Genomic DNA, 19336 nt, shown 5'->3' on the forward strand with positions numbered 1-19336 from the left:
GTAAACCCTGCATGGTCACAGCATCCTATAGTCACGTAATCACCATTTGCAACCTCCTGGTAGCTTCCCCATTGACTTTGCTTGTTGTGGAAGCCAGCAGTGAAGGCTGCAAATGGTGAGCATGTGATTGTGGGATGTTATGAAGTTGTAACTGGTTGCCATGTGCCTAAATTGTGATCATGTGATTGTGGAGAGGCTGCAAGAGCCACAATTATGAGGACCCCCTCATTCAGCACTGGCATAACTTACAATGAGCACTGAAGGAGTGGATGTTAAGTGAGGATTCTTAAGAATCTTAAGAGGCCCAGCAAGTACTCTGCCTGCAGCAACCTACAAATCAGCTGATTAACTGGAAGCCCTCTAATGCTTTATAGAACTACAACTATATATAGTATATTATTTTTGCTTTTTCACTGATAAAAGTGGGGAGGAAACTGCCATGAATAAGTACAATGGAAAAAGGCTAATCTCTCTCTCTCTCACACACACACACACACACACACACATACACATATCCCTTAGTGCTCATCCCCGACCCTCAGGCGGCTTTACCTGCGGTGCTTACAGCTAAAAAAAATCCCTAATTCTGCTCCATAGGCTTAGTCCATGGCACCTTCAGTCCAAGCATTGAAGAAGTGAACTCTACTAATGTTGGCTACCATGACTGGAAGGATGGGAGTGGTAATCCAATTCAGCGGAAAGGTACCAGACTGGGGAAAGTTGGAATATCCAATAATGGACTATAAGATGTCAAGATTTATTTAGCATTTACTTCCCTTCTGTATTCTGTACCTGCAATACATGACATTCTCTTTTTACCAGTCTGAGACTAAATACAGCAGATTATAAGGTTGTTGTTAGTTGCAAAATCATGTCCGACCCATCGTGACCCCATGGACAATGTTCTTCCAGGCCTTCCTGTCCTCTACCATCTTCTGGAGTCCATTTAAGCTCACGCCTACTGCTTCAGTGACTCCATCTAACACTCAATTTTTCCCAGCATTAGGCTCTTCTCCAGTGAGTCCTTCCTTCTCATTAGGTGGCCAAAGTATTTGAGTTTCAACTTCAGGGTCTGGCCTTCTAAAGAGCAATCAGGGTTGATCTCCTCTAGGACTGACCGGTTTGATTGCCTTGCAGTCCAGAGGAATCGCAGGAGTCTTCTCCAGCACCATAGTTCAAAGATCTCAATTCTTTGGCGCTCAGCCTTTCTTATGGTCCAACTTTCACAGCCATACATTCCAACTGGGAAAATCATGGCCTTGACTATACGTACTTTTGTTGGCAGGGTGATGGCTCTGCTTTTTTTGTATGCTGTCTAGATGTGCCATCTTTTAATTTAAGCGTCTTTTAATTTCTTGGCTGCAGTCCCCATCTGTGGTGATCTTGGCATTTTACAAATGGAATGCTTCCCATTACAAGAATGCATATTGCATATACCTGATTGCAATATAAACAATTCTCGAGGTCCTATTTTTTTTCTACCCAAAATTGCCTTGCAGCAGGGAAAGAAGAATACAAGTCAGGAGATAAATTAGAGTCACATCTTAATCTGACTTTTTCCATTTTATTTTTTCCCTTTCATATTATATCTTTTCAATCATGCTGAGTGCATCATTAGGATGGTAAATAAATGATTAGAACATCTAGGACACGGGTATCAAACTCGTGATGTATCGTGACATATCGCAACGGGGTTTTTTGCCTTTGCGGAACTGGGGTGGGCGTGGCCTGCACGTGACGCATCTGGCCCATGGGCCACCAGTTTGACACCCCTGGTCTAGGAGAGTCCCACTCCTTTAAGAATAATTGTGCTTTTTAGCATCTGCTAGCAATTTCTTGAGTTTGAAACTTTCTGTAAGGTCCCAAGAGATCTCCACCTGTGTTTGGGTTTCTGTAACTATGCAATGTTACACAAAAGAGCATATTTTATAAGAATGGAGCATACCCACAAAGGTTGCTAATGAGCACAGAACAATGTAGAACTCCTGATAGCCCATCTTCTCTAACTCTTCAAGGGGCCATTCATGTATTGGGGGAGTGGATTGCAGAAGTACAATAGTTTTTCCAGAAGCTAACGCAGGGGGAAATGACAAAAAGACAAAACCACACACTTTAATTTTTAAAAAATCCAAACTTTATTATTGAAATGTAAACAAAAGTTCATTATTTGATCATGCCACACACACTAACAGCCAAAGGATCTTGGCTGGTTTGATCAGAAGGGATGGGGAACAAGAAGGTGGAGTGGCCAAAAAAAGGCTGCTGGAAGACTGCCAGACACCCCCCCCCCAAAAGGAAAGGGGCGGGGGGAGAATGTTGAAAGAGAAATTCTCCACAAATGAACAGAGCTGACATCTCTTGCAGCCTTCCCAAATGGGGAATCATGGGAACTGGGTTAACACCTTTGGGGGTGTTTGGGGAAGTCCAGCCTAAGGGTGTTCTACAAGGGACCTTAAGTAAAGGCTGTTACCGGGTTGAGAATAGCAGACACAGTTCTAGCTGCAAAACTGACTTCCTTCTCAAGGGACTGCAATGTTCGGTTCCAAATTTCTTCCATCAAAAAAAAGGAAGATAGGAAAAGTGCAATACTGGTTCAAACAAGCTTGATGAAGGGCCCAGCTGGAAATGGTGGCCGTGGCGGGGGGGGGGGGGGAACCAGCATGGTTTCAACAGATAGCACTGTTCTCTTTGTGCTTTGTCCTCAGCACCAAGTCTTCTGACTTTGAGCATCATACTGTCCCTGACAGGCTAGTTTGCCAAGTTTCTAGTATAGATGGTGAAGCTCAGTGTCACTCAGGTGTCTGATCTCGGAGGAAGTGATGATCAACTCAAAAGAGGAGGGGGGGGGGAAGGAAGCATTTGGCTTCAGATGAAAATATTCAGAGCCCCCAGGATTTTGTTAAATAAGCAAATATATTGGCACTGGGGCAAAAACAGGCCTAAAAATGAAATTTAAAAAAATCTTAGAAGATAGAAGAACCGAGAGAACAAATTAGTACTGTTCAAAGGCAAGATTAGTATCCTGACTTCAAATCATAACTACTTTTTTAGCCCAACCTTTCCCCAAGTTGCTTGGAAAGTCCCAGATCATAGATCTTCCCATTTGTTTCATCCTTGCAGGATGAGGAAATCTGAGATAACGTGTTCCAACGGAGAGATGACATGTTCCAGGTCATCCAAAAGACATCGTAACTGAATGGGGATTCAGCCTAAGACTCCTCTCATCCTATCACCATTATTTTTTCCCCCCAATATTCCTAACTGGTTCCATAATGCAGCTTTTCTCAAACCTGTTCCCTCCAGTTGATGGTCTTCAGTTCCTCAGAATCCTAAGCCAACACAGCCAATCTAACACATCTGGATGGCACCAGGTGGTGGAAATACTATGGAATCTTGGTTATTCTTCCACCTGGCACCCTTTGGCCTTAGACTACAATGGCCGCTCCAGTACCCCTAGCTGGCACAGCACACACGTCTGGGAAGTTACACAACTGGATAGGATGGGGAGGGCAAGTACAAGTACAAGTACTAACCACACTGAGGAAGCTAACCATTTGTGTATTTGTTAGATCAATTTTTCCTCCCCTGGCACAGTGTTTGAATGAACTCGGTACACATTTGCTTCCCCCGCATTTCCTATCCTTATAGCAAACAGAACATTTGATTATCGTGTAATAATTCTCTATTTCCCATGCCTGATTCCTAACAGCGTCCTCTTGACGCTACCTACCAATTCTCCCTTCCGTGCTTACAAATCTGGACTCTTGATCTTGGCTCCTAATTTTTCATTTCCTTCTCCTAATTCTCAAAACCTCTTTCAGTTCAGATCTGACAATGAAGCTCAGAGTTTCAGCTTCTCCTGCTTTTGAGGAACATGGCAACTGTTCTAGGCTGAAAACACCAAAACACAATCTTTTGACCTACTAAGCAAACACCTCAACGGTGTTGGGCCTGACCAAAGGGCAATAACCCATCACAGGCAGAATAACATCTAAAAGACAACATATAGCACAAGCAACTGGCCACAAAACAGAGAAAGACAAGAAAATGGCACCAGGCTGAAACAGCAAAGAATTTAGCACTTGTTATGGATCAGATTAATGGCTGAGGCTTCGCTCTGTACAAGCTATAGGACCCACGTGGCTCAGGGTTTACCTTTTACAGGTAGTCCTCAACTTAGAATTATTCATTTAGTAACCATTTGAACTCACAACGGCACTGAAAAAAGTGACTTCTGTTCGTTTTCCATTTACAACTGTTCCAGCCTTTCCATGGTCACATGATCAAAATCTGGTCGCTTGGCAACTGGCTCACATTTATGACGGCTGCAGAACCCCAGAGTCAGATGATCACCTTCTGCGACTTTCTCACAAGCAAAGTCAATGGGGAATCCAGTTTCACTTTACAACCGTGTTAGTAACTTAACAACGGCAGTGATTCACTTAACAACTGAGGCGGGAAAGGTCGCAAAATGGGGCAAAACTCGCACAATTCCATATCTCGCTTAGCAATGGAAGTTTGGGGCTCAATTGTGGTCGTAAGTCGAGGACTACCTGTCTTCTATCATTCTTCCCGAGCCATGGGAAATTCAGTGAAAGAAATAAGTATGTTAAGCTTCCAACAAGCTTAGCGTACATGGTTAAATCTAACAGAATTGCAAATTAAAGCAAAAATTCCGGCCTTCTGGAGCCCACCATGTTCTGGTTGTTGTTATTATTTTTACCCCCTTTTTAATATACTTCATGGCAGCAAGCATATTTAGTCCTCTTGCCTATTTTCCTCATAAGAACCCTGTGAGGTGGGTCGGGCTGAAAGAGAATGACTAACCCCAAATCACTTAGCCGATTTTCATGGCTAAGGGAAAAAGGGAATAGCATTGTCAACCAATTAACGGCTGGGCTTGTGAGAAAGACTTTTAAGGAAGTCTTCTAACAGGAAGAAGGAAGTATCTATAGTAGTGTTTCTCAACCTCAGCAATTTTAAACTGTGTGGACTTCAATTCCCAGAGCTCCCACCCAGAATTCTGGGAGTTGCAGTCCTCACAGCTTAAAAGTTGCTGAAGTTGAGAAACACTACTCTATTTGAAGACCGACCTAAGCTCCTAGGCAATTTAGTTAAATGTATCTAATCTGGAGAATTGCTATCAAAAAAAATAACACAAGAAAGTGGACTTAGTCTAAACTAGAGCATTTCATGTACTTCTTACTCCCATCTCATCCCATCCATGATCTATGTTGCCACTAGCGCATTCTGGAGCCCAGAGTAGCCTTAGTCCATATTTTAATGTAGCCCTCCTAACTTCTAATTCTGACCCTCCAAGCACTGGGTCAGAACTTTTTGGCTTTCCAACTATATTCAGCCTACTTTAAGAATTACATGACAATGCCACTGATTTTTAGTGATTCTTGCAGAGTTTGGCAGGTTTTAAAAAAAGACTTCATATGGAATCTGGGAGGGGTCAAGGCTGCCTGTTCAGACCCTGCCATATGCTTGTCTTTCCACCAGATCCTAAGAGAATGAACATGATTTATTATCGCCATTAGTCATTAAAAATGACAGAAAACTCAATGGTAAATTTTGGCACAAAATTCCAATGTACCAAACCCAAGAGAAAGTCTTACAGTATTTAAGTACAAGTAAGCCTTATAACAAATAGTAAACTTTGCTGCAGACCTAATGAAAGGAGTAAACTTCTGCTTCTTCCTTAAAAAAAGACTAGCAGCCAAGCACTTTAACTCAGCCCCATTTAAATGATGTAAAGCAGTGGTTCTCAACCTTTTTAATGCTGCGACCCCCAACTGGTCGTAGGTCGAGGACTACTCAACCGGTCATTAAGTCAAGGACTACTCAACTGGTGCAGCACCGTTTGCAGAATGGGACTTTTGACGGGCTCAGGAGGGCAGAGACAGCTTGGACAATTCCTATTGGCTTTTGAAAGCCAATAGAATTAGACTCTATTCAAGAAGGAAAAGGGGGAAAAAATGGCGGACTGCGTTGTTTGGCGACCCCCGTGAAATGGTCGTTCGACCCCAAATGGGGTCCCGACCCACAGGTTGAGAACCACTGATGTAGAGGATCCAAAGGCATTTTCAAGATCAACCAAGACAAGCTTGTTAGCTTATTTCTCATTAGATTCTGAATATGTAAGTATGTTTGAAAGTGAGTGAGATGGGAAGAAAGAGAATGAATAACATGATAGTAGGGAAAGAGAATCTAGCGGTGTTTCTTTCCCTTGGTATCTTGGTAACTGTATATCTAAATTTAAATTAAATCTTAGCAACTTAGCCTAACGCTGCCCTCTTATGCATGTTTTTCTTATTTCCACTGTTCATGTTTGAATCAGAGACCCTGTGAAGATTCATGTTTACATCTTTTCCTAAACAGAGGGTCTTTTATCTTGAAATAGAACACCGAAAACCAGTAGATAAATACTAAACCTCACTGAAATATTAATATTACAGTAGCTCAATGACAGTTTGCAAAGCTTTCGATTGCTCTCTTCTTAATTTTTTTTTTCATTCAAAATCTGCTGAGAAATAATCCTTTGTGATCTTAAGAGGGTCTACCTGCACTTTCTATTAACACCCAGGTAAACACAGGCAGGTTCCTGAACTGCCACAAACTCTCTGAAGCCATTTACTAGAAACAACAACACATGTACCAAAGCCTCTACTGACTCACATTCAACTCTCTGAAAGAACAACATACATTATCTTCAAGATCTAAAGCCAATACTAGAATTGGCTCTCACCCACAGAGTAGTTAATAGTATCGGTACTAATTAAACCTTTCCTGTAAAAACGGTCTGGCCCACATCCTGTACAGTATAAGAGAATATCCCTTTGGCTACCAGGCCCCCCAAAAAGAGAATCCTTATGTAGTTCAACAATCATTTATGGCTGGCAACTAATTTACCCTCATCTTCTTTGGGTTCCAGATTTCCCTTCTGGGCATTTGCGATCTGTTTCATTTTTTATTGTTCTTGCTCTTTCGTTTTAATCTAAGGCACCCAGAATCATCTGGACTTGGGTGCCTTCTAATTTAACCTAATTTAGATTAAATTAAGTTAGTCATAGGGCGTGGATTGGCACAATCCATGCCATAGCAGGCATCAGTTTATAGTATTGTAATGCTGGATAATGAGTCAGCCCTGATCATTTCCCAGCTGTAAACTTAAAACATTTTGGAACTAAAGCATATATCTTCATAAATAGCTGGATCTAAAAGGCAAATAATCAAGTAGGAGAATCTGCTCTTCCAAACTGCAATTACGTTCCTTTTCTTTAAGCACTTTTGCAATTGTGATATTTAAAAAAGGGAAACCTATACACGCATTATATGTTATATAAATAAACCCACTTCCTTATAGGCTTATGCCCATCCTTATACAGGCTGTAACCATAAAGCTTATTAAAAAGAGGAGGATGAACAAACTAGATGAAAATCAAATCTTGCGGCTAAAAAGTGCTCGAGACACAAGTAGAGAGGCCCAATGGTTGGGGAGACAAAGCAGAGATCCGGCGATCAATGGCTGTTCTCAGAGCGATTCAAGGAGCTGGCAGTGGGAGGCAGAGGGTGGGGAGAGAGAGAGAGAGAGAGAAAAGGAAGGAAGGAAGGAAGGGGGTGTGGATATTAGAAAGAAAAAATGAGACAGGTTAGATCTCAGAACTGAAGAAAAGCATCACCAAGTAAAGATAATCATTTCTTTGCTGAGAAGAATGACATTACCTATAGATTATGGAATCATTACAGATAGTCCTCAACTTACAACCATTCATTTAGTGTCTGTTTGAAGTTACGCACTGGAAAAAGTGACTTATGGCTGTTTTTCACACTTACAACCATTGCATGGTCCCCCTGACCATAGTATGAAAATTCAGATGCTCGGCAACTGGCTCATGTTTATGACAGTTGCAGTGTCCCGGTGTGTGTGTGTGTGTGTGTGTGTGTGTGTGTGTGTGTGTGTGTGATATGATCACCTTTTGCGACCTTTTGACAAACAAATCAATGGGGAAGCCATTCACTTAACAACCGGGTTACTAACAACTGCAATGATTCACTTAACAACTGTGCAAGAAAGGTCTTAAAAGGGGGCAGAACTGACTTAACAATTGTCTCGTTTAGTAACAGAAATTTTGGGCTCAATTGTGGTCCTAAGTTGAGGATCGCCTGCAAACCCTTGAGGTTGGAGTATTACTACACAGGTAGTCCTCAACTTATGACCTCAATTGGGACAGGAGTTTTGATCGTTAAATCAAGACGGTTCTCAAACCGAGGCAACCACGTTACCCGATCCATTATTACAACTGTGTTTGCTGTGGTGGTTAAATGAATCACGACGTTAAGGCCAAATCCATTATCTCTGAATGGGCATTTTTCCAGCAAAAAAAAAATTGCAAGTTGTGGTCCCGTGATCCTGCAACTGGCTGTAAATGTGAGACAGTGCCAAGCACTAGAACTGTGATCACCATCGACGGATGGAAACTAATCAAGGAGAGAAGCAATCTAGAACTAAGGAGAAACTTCCTGACAATTAGAACAATTAACCAGTGGAACAACCTGCCTCCAGAAGCGGTGAATGCTCCAACACTGGAAGTTTTTAAGAAGAGACTGGACAGCCATCTGTCCAAAATGGTGTAGGGTTTCCTGCCTGAGCAGGGGGTTGACTCAATGACCTCCAAGGTCCCTTCCAACTTTATTATTAGTATTAGTATTATTATTACTTGACTGTGGGGGTGGGGGTGACATTTTACAACAGCCAGAAGTACTCTATGCACTGTATAGCCTTCTTTCCAAGGTTGCCATAACTTCGAATGGTAATTAGATATCCAGTCATAAGTCAAGGACTGCCTGTACTTTAGTGATAGCAATAGTCACAAAAAGAGTCAATTTGATAGTTGGTTCTGAAATCTTAGATCACTAATATTATCTGGTTTTGCCTATTCTACTCTTGAAGCACTCTCATTTATATGGAAATTTAGAGAAGCAATAACAAAGGCCAAAATGCAAAGAAGTTTGCTCAATTACAGCTCAGTGTGTTGTGTAAACACAGTCAATTATAGTTTATTCAATAAGCCAAACTTAAGCCATGAGCAATGTGTGAATGAAGTCAATGGTTCTCAAGAGAAGCAACTGCACTAAAAACAAAAAAAATTACATGGAAACAGATTTAGGTTACTCTGTTAAAATAGGCTTTGTTTAAACAGATTAATAAATCTGGGTCACCAAAACGACCAGATTTCAAGCTGGTATTTTATATTAAGACAAACACACAAGTGATTTCCAATCCTGGATTTGCCGAATGCAACAAGAAAATATATTTGCAACGTGGCATCCTCCAAAAACATGGGTTGACATGTCCTATCATTCTCAGCCAAAGTAGCCAAATGTTCCTATGACTGAGGATTACGAAAAACATCTGAAATCTAACACTTTTGAAGGATTTTGGCTGTGGTTTGTTCTCCAAGCTTGTTTCAATATAATTTCTGAACGTTTCTTTACCAAAATAGGTAACATCTGAAGGATGTCAACTTGGACTTTGGTGAAAGTATTTCTCCTAAAGAGCCTTTCACATCTTCCAATGTCTAATACACTTCTTCCCAGCATTAAAGCCATTACAGCAGGGGTGTCACCTCTGCATTACAGCATGCCACTGCCGAACAAGCTTCTAAATCTGTTTAAAAAAATCCTTGGAATATGCTCAATTGAAAGTGTTGGCATCTGGCCTACACTGTCTTCACATGGTTAAGTAAACCATTAACAGCCACCACAGACAGAATGTAAATAGTAAAGGAAACGTTTTTAGTATGCACTAAGAATTATAACAAAACATGCAAAATGGCACGTGCAATGCAACACAGACAGCTGAAAGATGTACAGAATGACGACAAGTTCAAGGATGTGTCCAAATTCTGCGCTCAAAAGTTACACTTATTGAATAAGTCACAGAACATTCCGCTTTTCACTTCAGCTAAACAATTTTTTTTTTAATATCATAAAAGAAAGTGAAAATGGAGAGATCTGAGGTTCGGTGGCATTGATTTCACTTCTTTTAAGCCAAAAATTCTCCATGGTCCTCCATTACCTTTGCTGCCATCCTGGTTCACAAGACTACCTAAGCCAGGGATCCCCAACCCCGGGCTGTGGCCCAGTACCGGGCTGTAGCCTGTTTGGAACCGGGCTGCAGAAGTGGCAGGCATGCACATGCACAGCTCCATTTGCACAAGCAGCGGGTGAGCGCATGCATACACACTCAGCTCCATTTGCATGAGTGGCGGGCACACATGCCCACCAATTATAGAAATGGAGCTGCGTGCGCTTGTTCAGCCACTGCTCGCACTGAACAATCTCTTCTTCCCCCCCACTGGTCTGCAAAGCTGGAAAGGTTGGGGACCACTGACCTAAGCAATCAAGCTTCCACTATGCTGTGATCTTGTGATTCCAGGAAAAGAAGCCACATTACGATTATTAGGCAATAGTAGGGATACATTAGGCCAGGGGTCCCCAACCTACAGTCCGAGGCCCAGGACTGGGCCGTGGGTTCTTGGCCAGCGGGCTGCAGAAATGGCTGGCCGATGTGCGCACCCGTGGGTGCACATTCCCCCCTCGCACCCGTGGCTGTTTGCGCATGCGTGCGGGTGTGAACGGGAATGCTAGCACAGGGTCGGTGTCCGCAGCCCATTCGCGCATGCCAGCACATGCACAAACAGGGCTGCTCGTGCTGCGCCAGTGTGTGTAGCCCCGTATGCACATGCACATGCACGCACACCAATTTTGAAGCTGCTCTCCTTCCCTCCGGTCCTCGAGCCCGGAAAGGTTGGAGACCTCTGCATTAGGCAACAAGAAGAAACTGAACCAGAAAAACAATTCAACTGTTATTTGGCCATTAAATGTTCATCCTTCCTCCTTGTGCTTCTAAGTTAGAGTTGAAGGATTTCTGTATGGGACTGGAAGCAAAAGGAGTGAATGCACCTTGCGTTCATAGCATTTATGTGTCTACTAGAGCAGTGGCCCCTGAGAGAGGTTTTTCCACTGGACTGGAGGGGCTATGGTTTTGTGTGCTGCCTGCAGCCCGAGGATGGGACTTTGCTTGTTTGTGCGGCCCGTTTTCTGCCATGGTGGGGACCGGTGCTGGTCCCTGGGCTGGGGGTTGGGGACCCCTGTACTAGAGGATCAGTGTTTCAACATCCCATTAGCCTTGTGAGTAAACTAGAACTCTCCAGAATGCTTCTCCCTTCCTACCTGGTTCTCCGTCTCTGTGAAAGCAAGTTGCCTGGATCACCATTGATCAGATGTTGGGCAGCTGCATGTGGGGGACAGAGACGCAAGTTCTTCAGCAACTCTTGCTCGTTGAGAAAAGGTTTGAGGCAGCCTCGCACTGGAGAATTCCCCACACTGCTAGAGCGGGTCAGTGCCCGAGACTGGTTAAAGGGCCAAGGTGGCTCAGTCTCTTCCTTCAAGACTACAAGAAAGAGTAAATAAACAAAAGGGGAAAATACAATTCAGTTCTTAACCAGACTTAATATAGCCTAGTACAGGGGTCCTCAAACATGGCCCCTTTAAGACTTGTGGACTTCAACTCCCAGAATTCCCCAGCCACGCACACTGGCTGAGGAATTCTGGGAGTTGAAGTCCACAAGTCTTAAAGGGGCCAAGTTTGAGGACCCCTGACCTAGTAGATAGAAGGATAGCACACAGAAATTTACAGAAATAAGATTACTGCCTAAGTAGACTTAGGCTTAGCCGACTTAACATAACCTAGTAGACAGAAGAAGGATCTGTCTGCTAATCTAAATCTTACTATCTACTGTCTAATTAGTTGAGGTAGAATATAGTGTAGGGTCACAAGAGGGAAGGGCTCCTTCTCAGAAGACAAAGAGACAGTCGAGTTTGGACTGTCTGGTAGGCAGGAGAAGGGTGAAGACAGACCCTCTCTAGCAGTTCACAGAGTGCATCTAATAGTTATGCAAATAGTTGCTTTACAGACAGTTGATTCTGTCTGTAGGTGAACAATAAAGAAATCTGAAGTGGGCACATTTTAAAGTTGATAACAAAGTCTAGGCAAAAGGTTACAAATTAGTTTTCAGATAACAGCTCTTCCTAGAAAACGCCAATTCAGATCTCTCCGATTCCTGCATATAGGATTGAGATTCTTCCTAACTGGAGGCAGTTTTAGATACCTTTTGGACACCAAATAACATTCCCATCCCAATCAGGATCATTTCATCTAACACAGTGTTTCTCAATCTTGACAATTTTAAGGCATGTGGACTTCAACTCCCAGCCATTGCTGGCTGTGGAATTCTGGGAGTTGAAGTCCACATGCCTTAAAATTGTCAAGGTTGAGAAACACTGATTGAACAGAAACAGAATGCGGCCACGAGAGCAACTTGGGGCACTTCAAGCATGGTGCATGTAATACTTTTGCTGCCTATGTTGCATTGGGTGCCAGTTTACTTCCGGATCCAATTAAAAGTGTTAGTTATTACTTTTAAAGCCCCACAGGGCTTGAGGCCAGGTTACCTAAGGAACCATCTCATTCCCATCACGCCAGCCCGTCCCACCCAGCCAGGCAGGGAGGGTATGTTACAGACCTGGCCAGTTAAAGAATTTTGATTGATGGGGTCCAGGAAGAAAGCCTTCTCTGCCATTGCCCCTACCCTTTGGAACATTCCCTCCCCAGAGGCGAGGTGGGCCCCCACTCTCCGAGTCTTTCAAAGGAGATGTGGATCTGCCAACTCACATGGGATACAATGAGCAGCACAGAATCCTGAGGGTGCTTGGCACCCTGATGCCTTCTCCCCCCGCGCCCCCCGTCTTTTAACTTTTAACTATTTTATCGTCGTTTTTATCTGGCTCCTTACAAAATCCTGCTTGTAGGCTTCTGTCTTATGAACACAGTAGGCCCCACCTCCAAAAGTAGACCAAGTAAGCTGCTAAAATGGGAGAGGGCAACCAAACAGGAACCATTTCCACAAAGCTGTAATCTAAGTATCAGCTCAGTTTAGGCACCGATTTACCTGAATTCTCTCAAAAAGCTCAAACCCATTTTTTCCAGTTAAGAATGAACACTGCTTACATTCTCGATCTGACAGCGAATATGGTTTTATGTCTCCCTCAGGGCGTTTGAGAGGCAGCTTTCTTGTTGGAGCTGCAACGAGAGGGTAAAAAAACAAACAAAGGAGCATTTGTGGTTGCGGTAGGAAAGTAATGCCCAAAATACCATTCCGGAAACATTAGTTTCCATTATCATGAGACAATATGTTTCAAGGATCACATTGTGGAGAATGGCCATTCAAAATTGTGTGGAGGTATGAGAAGACAGATCCCAATAAATGAGTCTAAAATTGCAGAGCATTAGTGAAAGAGTAGAAACAATGTTACAGTCGTTGAAAGATTTCCATCACGCAAGCTAGGCAATTTATTCTGCAAAATAAACCACGTTGCCATTAATGAAGGATCTGCCCTGACCAGAACATTGAACTCATTTAATGCAACATCGCTAGATACTGAAAATTATTGAAGCACCGAAAGCCTAAAGCTAATTGACAGAGAAATTCTATGGCTGAGGCAGAAAAAATATAAAAGGCCTCTTATAACTGTTTTTGCCTTGTGCTATTTTTGATTATTTGTCAAAGGGGATAAGACAAATTCTAGAATAGGGGTCCCCAACCCCCCAGTCCATGGACCGATTCCAGTCCGTGGTCCATTGGGAAATGGGCCGCGTAAGTGCTGGGCAAGCATATGAAGTTCTATTTTATGGGATTGAGCACACAAAACCATCTCCTCCCCTGCTGGTCCACGAAGCCCAAAAGGTTGGGGACCTCTGTTCTAGAGGATACAGTGATACTGTGCAGCTGTAATAGTTTGTTGGTTGTTTTTTGAGATGTTTTTTTGATTATGGCAATGTTATTCTTTTCATAGCTTGTGTTGGAGTGGGTTGAGCGGCGAGGCACTTTTTGAAAATTGCACGGGTATGCATTTTGTTGGAAGATGTTGTGTAGAAGTTCTGTTTCCTTTTTCTGATGTTCTGGGCTGCTGCAATGCATCTGTACTCATCTGACTAATGTTCTTACCCAGCTGCCTTGTGGGAAGTTGGGCTGTTAATTTGATAATGGAGCACTTGGTTGGTGTGGGTTGTTTTTTAACAGACAAGCATTTCTAACTTGCCATTGTTTTTTATGCTGATGAGGATATTTAGAAAGGATAGTGTCTTCTTGTTGTCTTCTTCTCTTGGGATTTTTATTCCTTTAAAGGTGTTGTTTCATGTGGTCTTCTCTAGTTGTTCTTTTTAGTTTGACAAAGATGTTGTCTACATACAGAACTGGATCCATACTTTTGGTTGTACGTGTGAGAGTGCTATAGTATCTAGATCAGGGGTAGGCAACCTTGACTCTTTTATAATTTGTGAACTTCAACTCCCGGGAATTCCTGAGTCAGCCATGCTGACTCAGGAATTTTGGGAGTTGAAGCCCACAAGTTATAAAAGAGCCAAGGTTGTCTACCCCTGGTCTAGATGCTGCATTACAGTCTCTGCTATGAGTCCTCAGAGTACTGGGTGTTTCTCTGATTGGTTGATGTATTTGTCCATTTGTTTTCAGGTTTTATATCCAAAATGGTATTTTCATATAAGACTACACTGAACAAAGTCTGGGAGAACAAGATATAATATTTTAAGAGACATTTAGTCCATTCTTAGTAATAACATGTATCATCCTATTATTACACAAATGACAGCACTTATGTAATTTGCACCATGCACACAATTATATCCTTTGTATGGTGATATCATGTGTATGGTATTAGGTCACTTACTAGATGCCTGTTTAAATCACATTCTTATTTGTCTTTATTTCAGACCAAGATAGTAATGGCTTCAAAGAATGAGTATGCTATGATTAAACAAAAGCTATGAAAGGAATGTAGGATATTCATGATCTACAGAAGAAATAATTTACTATGTTAGGTTTAATTTTGACTAACCATTCATTATTGTCAGTTTAAATCATTCATGGTTTCCCCACCCTGAACCTAATAAACTCCCATGATCAGTGATCTGCTCATACAAAAAATTTAAAAACTGTACAACTGTATCTCATGAAAAAAAACAGGAATATGGCAGATAAACTGGAATTTTCTGCTACATTTAATTTTTCACAAACCTGCATATTTGCATCCTCACTATGGTAGAGCCAACAGCTGCAAAATCAGAGTTTAAGAGAAAACCTTAATGCAGCAATAGAAATAAATATACTGACGTTAGTCCTCAAATGACAGCCGCAATAGAGTGGGCCCATTAAGTAGTAAAGGTTGTAAAAGAATTTGAACATGTGACTACTGTAGGATGCTGCAAACAGCCGTAAATGTGGCTGTGTAGCCGAGCGCCCAAAGTGTAGTCACAAGACTGGGGTGCAGCCTGACTGATGGAATAGTGGATTTGCATGTTACATCCCCTTTTTCAGATAGGTCATATTTGTTATATAGCATACACTGTTTATAAGATAACAATGTAATCCAATTTCTCCCAATCTAGTGCCCTGCAAATGTTTTGGATATCGGCTTTCAGCATTGCTAGGCCACACAGCCAGCAGCTGTTGCAGTATGTCTTCATAAGTCTGAAATCAGAAATCTCCTTGTTTGAAACACTTTGTGCAGGATGAGACAACTCCAAACAGATATAGCCAGATATTTATATCACTGACTCACCATGCTTGTGGCTGAAAAAGCCCTGGAAAATTACAAAATTATTCACCTGAAACAGGAAAAAAAAAATAAAAGTGTTAAATAAACCAATCTGATTCCACTATCCATTTCAAATGTCCTCTGAAGCAGAAATTACACTATTCTTGGGTTTTTTCCTGCCATTAATTTTAAGATTTGTTTCTCCTCACTAGATAGAAAAAACATTTTTAAAAGGAAAAGGACAGAGTTCGGAGATAGGCCGTGTGCTCTGCATGCAGAAGATGCTGGGTTAAATTCTCAGCCTGTGTATTGTAAAAGCTTTGGTAGGTCACAGTACAGCCTTTTAATTTTTTTTCAAATGGTAATTAAAATACGAAATTCTTAAATCTAGGTTCACCTCCTTCAAACATTTGATTGAGGCCACTTCTAGGTAATGCGTTCAATTAAACTGTATGGCAATCATCTTTAAAATAGTTAACTGAAAAATCAGTATGGTATTTTCATTGTCCCTTATTAAGTTATTGACCAGTTTACATCACTTTTTCCACAGCTCAGGTCTTTAAAATGTGGAAAATCAGCATTACAAAAAACGCACGGTGTCCACTTAAGCTTGGAGGATTTTGTACTTTTTGTAAGCAGAGTGTCCAAGTTGTATGTTTTTCTGGTCCTGCTTCAAAAGATGACAAAGATGACAAAAGATGACGAAACAAAGATGACAAAACAATACTATGAGGTGAGAGCTGCCTTTGTTTTGAAGAAGATGGCTCACCTGGGGGATTGTGTCACTGAGGCTATAGTGTTTCCGTAGGAAGCACAGAAGTTTTTCTGATGGCCGGTCGATTGCCAACTGATAGGGCTCTATTCGCTCTTGCTGAGGGAATAAAAAGAGAAAGAATTTCTCTGCAATTTATTTCTCAGGGGGAAAATAAGATTTAGAGACAGATTTTATTATTTTATCTTTCACAATTGGACCAGTTTACATCTGACCTGAAAAGAGGTGGAGGGGAGCAACTGAGCCTTAGCTTTGTAGGGTGTTCTCTTCCCAGATCAAAGACAGTTTAGTTAAACGGAAACCAGGCGGTTATTTCTAGCTAACAATTTCAGCTCAGAAAGAAATAATCAGACAATGGCTCTAAGATATCAGAGGTTCTTATTCCCTTTAGTTTTGACAGCTTGAAATGTTTATATACAGGTAGTCCTTGACATACGATCGCTATTGAGCCCAACATTTCCAGTGCTAAGTAAGACACTTGTTAAGTGACTTTTGCCCCGTTTTATGACCTTACTTGCCACAGTTGTTAAATGAACGCTGCAATTCTTAAGTTAGTAACACAGTTCTTAAGTGAATGCGTCTTCCCCATGGACTTTGTCAGCAGTTCGCAAAAGGTGATCACATGACACTACAACTGTCATAAATACATGCCAGTTGCCAAGCACCCAAATTTTGATCATGTGATTGTGGGGATGCTATAACAGTCATAAGTGTGAAAAACAGTCATAGGTCACTTTTTTCCATGCAACTATAAAAGGGATCTTCAAACTTGGCCCTTTTATGATTTGTGGACTTCAACTCCCAGAATTCTTCAGTCAGCGTGCCTGGCTGAGGAATTCTGGGAGTTGAAGTCCACAAGTCATAAAAGGGCCAAGTCTGAAGACCTCTGAACTATAACTTCAAACGGTCACTAAACAAATGACTGTTAGTCGAGGAATACTTGTATTAAAAGTATTTAAGAAGAGACTGGACAGCCATCTGTCTGAGATGGTATAGAGTTTCCTGCCTGAGCAGGGGGTTGGACTAGATGACCTCCAAGTCCCTTCCAACTTTATTATTATTATTATTATTATTATTATTATTATTATTATTATGGATCATCGCACAGTCAGCCAGATGTTCAGACTGGATTTGGCATTTTGTCTACCTATCGAGTCCTTACCCAAGACCTGGGATAGGCAGATGTGGATTATATTATTATTATTATTATTATTATTATTATTATTATTATTATTATTATAATAAAATGTACCGTGTCCAGGAAACCCTTTATTAATCTTCCTAAAATCAATTTCCCAAATAAAAGTAAAAAGTATATTATAGTAGCCATCAGAGAATAGTGAAAATGCCTCTTGCCTAAAAGAGCTACGCTATGAAGCAAGTTTTTACTCAAAACAGATTCCATGTGTTGAAAAAACCTTTCCTCAGTCCCATGTCCTTCAACCTGGCTAGTTGAAGGATTCATTTCCTGTTAAAGAGTCTCTCCCAAATTTGGGACTTCCAGATATATTGGAACGACAACTCCCAAATTCCCAACCATCACATGAATTACAAGATGGGTATTTCCTACAGATCTGGAAGGCAGCAAGCTAAGGGATATGTTGCTAGAGTCACATTAATTCTTGTTTGACAGAGCTTTAGCATTTCAGAAATCCTTCCAATCCTTCTGGGATCGTGACAGCTCTACGTCCATGCCTCTATCCTGCAGGTTTAAATTGCTATGGGGAGGTTTTGCCTTTCCTATGAAGCAAGTGGTAACGATGAAATACAGTGGCTTAATCCAAGTTAGGAAAATCATTTCTTGGATTACGCAACTGCGAAAAAGAAGGCTGCACCTGCAGCATGTAATGGAAGAGCTCCTTGCCATAGCCATGCCGTTGAAGAGACTCGTGAATGTAGAAATCCAGCACGCAGAGAGGCTCCACTTCATTGTGGGCCCCTTGACGATCCTGCAAAAAAACAGACAGAGATGTTAAAACAGCTCAGATGTTTCTGAACCGGGCATTCTGCCGCGTACTAACTTTTCCTGCGCTTTTCAAAAGAACCTCAGGTTTGAATCCCAATCTTTGGACTGTTTGTTCAAACCAGTAATTTACATGCTGTTTGGCGTTCCAGAGCATTAGGCCTGGTGAGCTGCAATTTTATTCTTCTTCAACTTACCAGTCCTTAAGAGTTTCCCGGAGGCATTGGATCTGCCCTCGCAAAGTCATTTAAGGCTTTTTCTTAGGAATATTCTTAATAATTTTTGGTACCTGGGCATTAGTAAGTTTACCCTTTCTAAAAACACAGATAACATCACAAACAAAGATATAATAAAACCAAGGACAATAGTACTTTATTTCCAAATACTGAAATAAAGCAGCTTAATTTATATTTTAATAATTCATTGCAGCTATGTTAAGCAGAATATAGTGCAGTGGTGGCGAACCTATGGCACTCGTGCCACAGGTGGCATGCAGAGCCCTCTCTGTGGGCACGCGCGCCGTCGCCCCAGTCCTAGGCCTTCAGCTGGGTTTTATAAAACCTTTTTGTGTTAGGCCTCCGCCGCTGTGTACAAAAAAAGGTTCAATCAATCAGTCAATTTCAACTTTTCGTAGGAAAAAAAAGATCTTGCAAAGTTGGAATTAATTGATTGAACTTTTTAGTCCGATTCACTGCTGTTACCACCGCAGCCATGCCCAGCCAATGGGCCATACCCATCCGGCACCCGACGATGCATAAGTGGGTTTTGGGTTGCAGTTTGGGCACTCGGTCTCTAAAAGGTTCGCCATCACTGATATAGTGCAAAAATCTGAAAATGAAGAACCCTCAGGATACAAATTGTGGAAGCCTCAGTCAAAAGCGAATAGTATGTTCAATTCATGACATTTTTTATTTTGCACA

General features: G+C 41.7%; 1 protein-coding gene across 5 annotated transcripts in view; it reads right to left on the bottom strand.

Annotated features, from left to right (window-relative positions):
• The window catches only part of ATAT1 (alpha tubulin acetyltransferase 1), a 30811-nt gene that overhangs the window by 6093 nt on the left and 5382 nt on the right, over nt 1–19336 (bottom strand). For 3 of the 5 annotated variants that reach the window (XM_039341866.1, XM_039341868.1, XM_039341867.1), the window contains exons 5-9: nt 18289–18402; nt 16451–16552; nt 15706–15751; nt 13079–13150; nt 11242–11461 (exon numbers count right to left, since the gene is read on the bottom strand). In XM_039341866.1, coding sequence (XP_039197800.1) covers nt 11242–11461; nt 13079–13150; nt 15706–15751; nt 16451–16552; nt 18289–18402 — 554 coding nt within the window. Of the gene's footprint in view, nt 1–2111; nt 2940–6506; nt 7556–11241; nt 11462–13078; nt 13151–15705; nt 15752–16450; nt 16553–18288; nt 18403–19336 lie in introns of those variants that run through there. The other 2 variants (XM_039341869.1, XM_039341870.1) reach the window with 2 other exon arrangements.

This window comes from Crotalus tigris, unplaced genomic scaffold, assembly GCF_016545835.1.
Source record: "Crotalus tigris isolate CLP2741 ecotype Arizona unplaced genomic scaffold, ASM1654583v1 scf7180000017773.841730, whole genome shotgun sequence".
Lineage (NCBI taxonomy): Eukaryota > Metazoa > Chordata > Lepidosauria > Squamata > Viperidae > Crotalus > Crotalus tigris.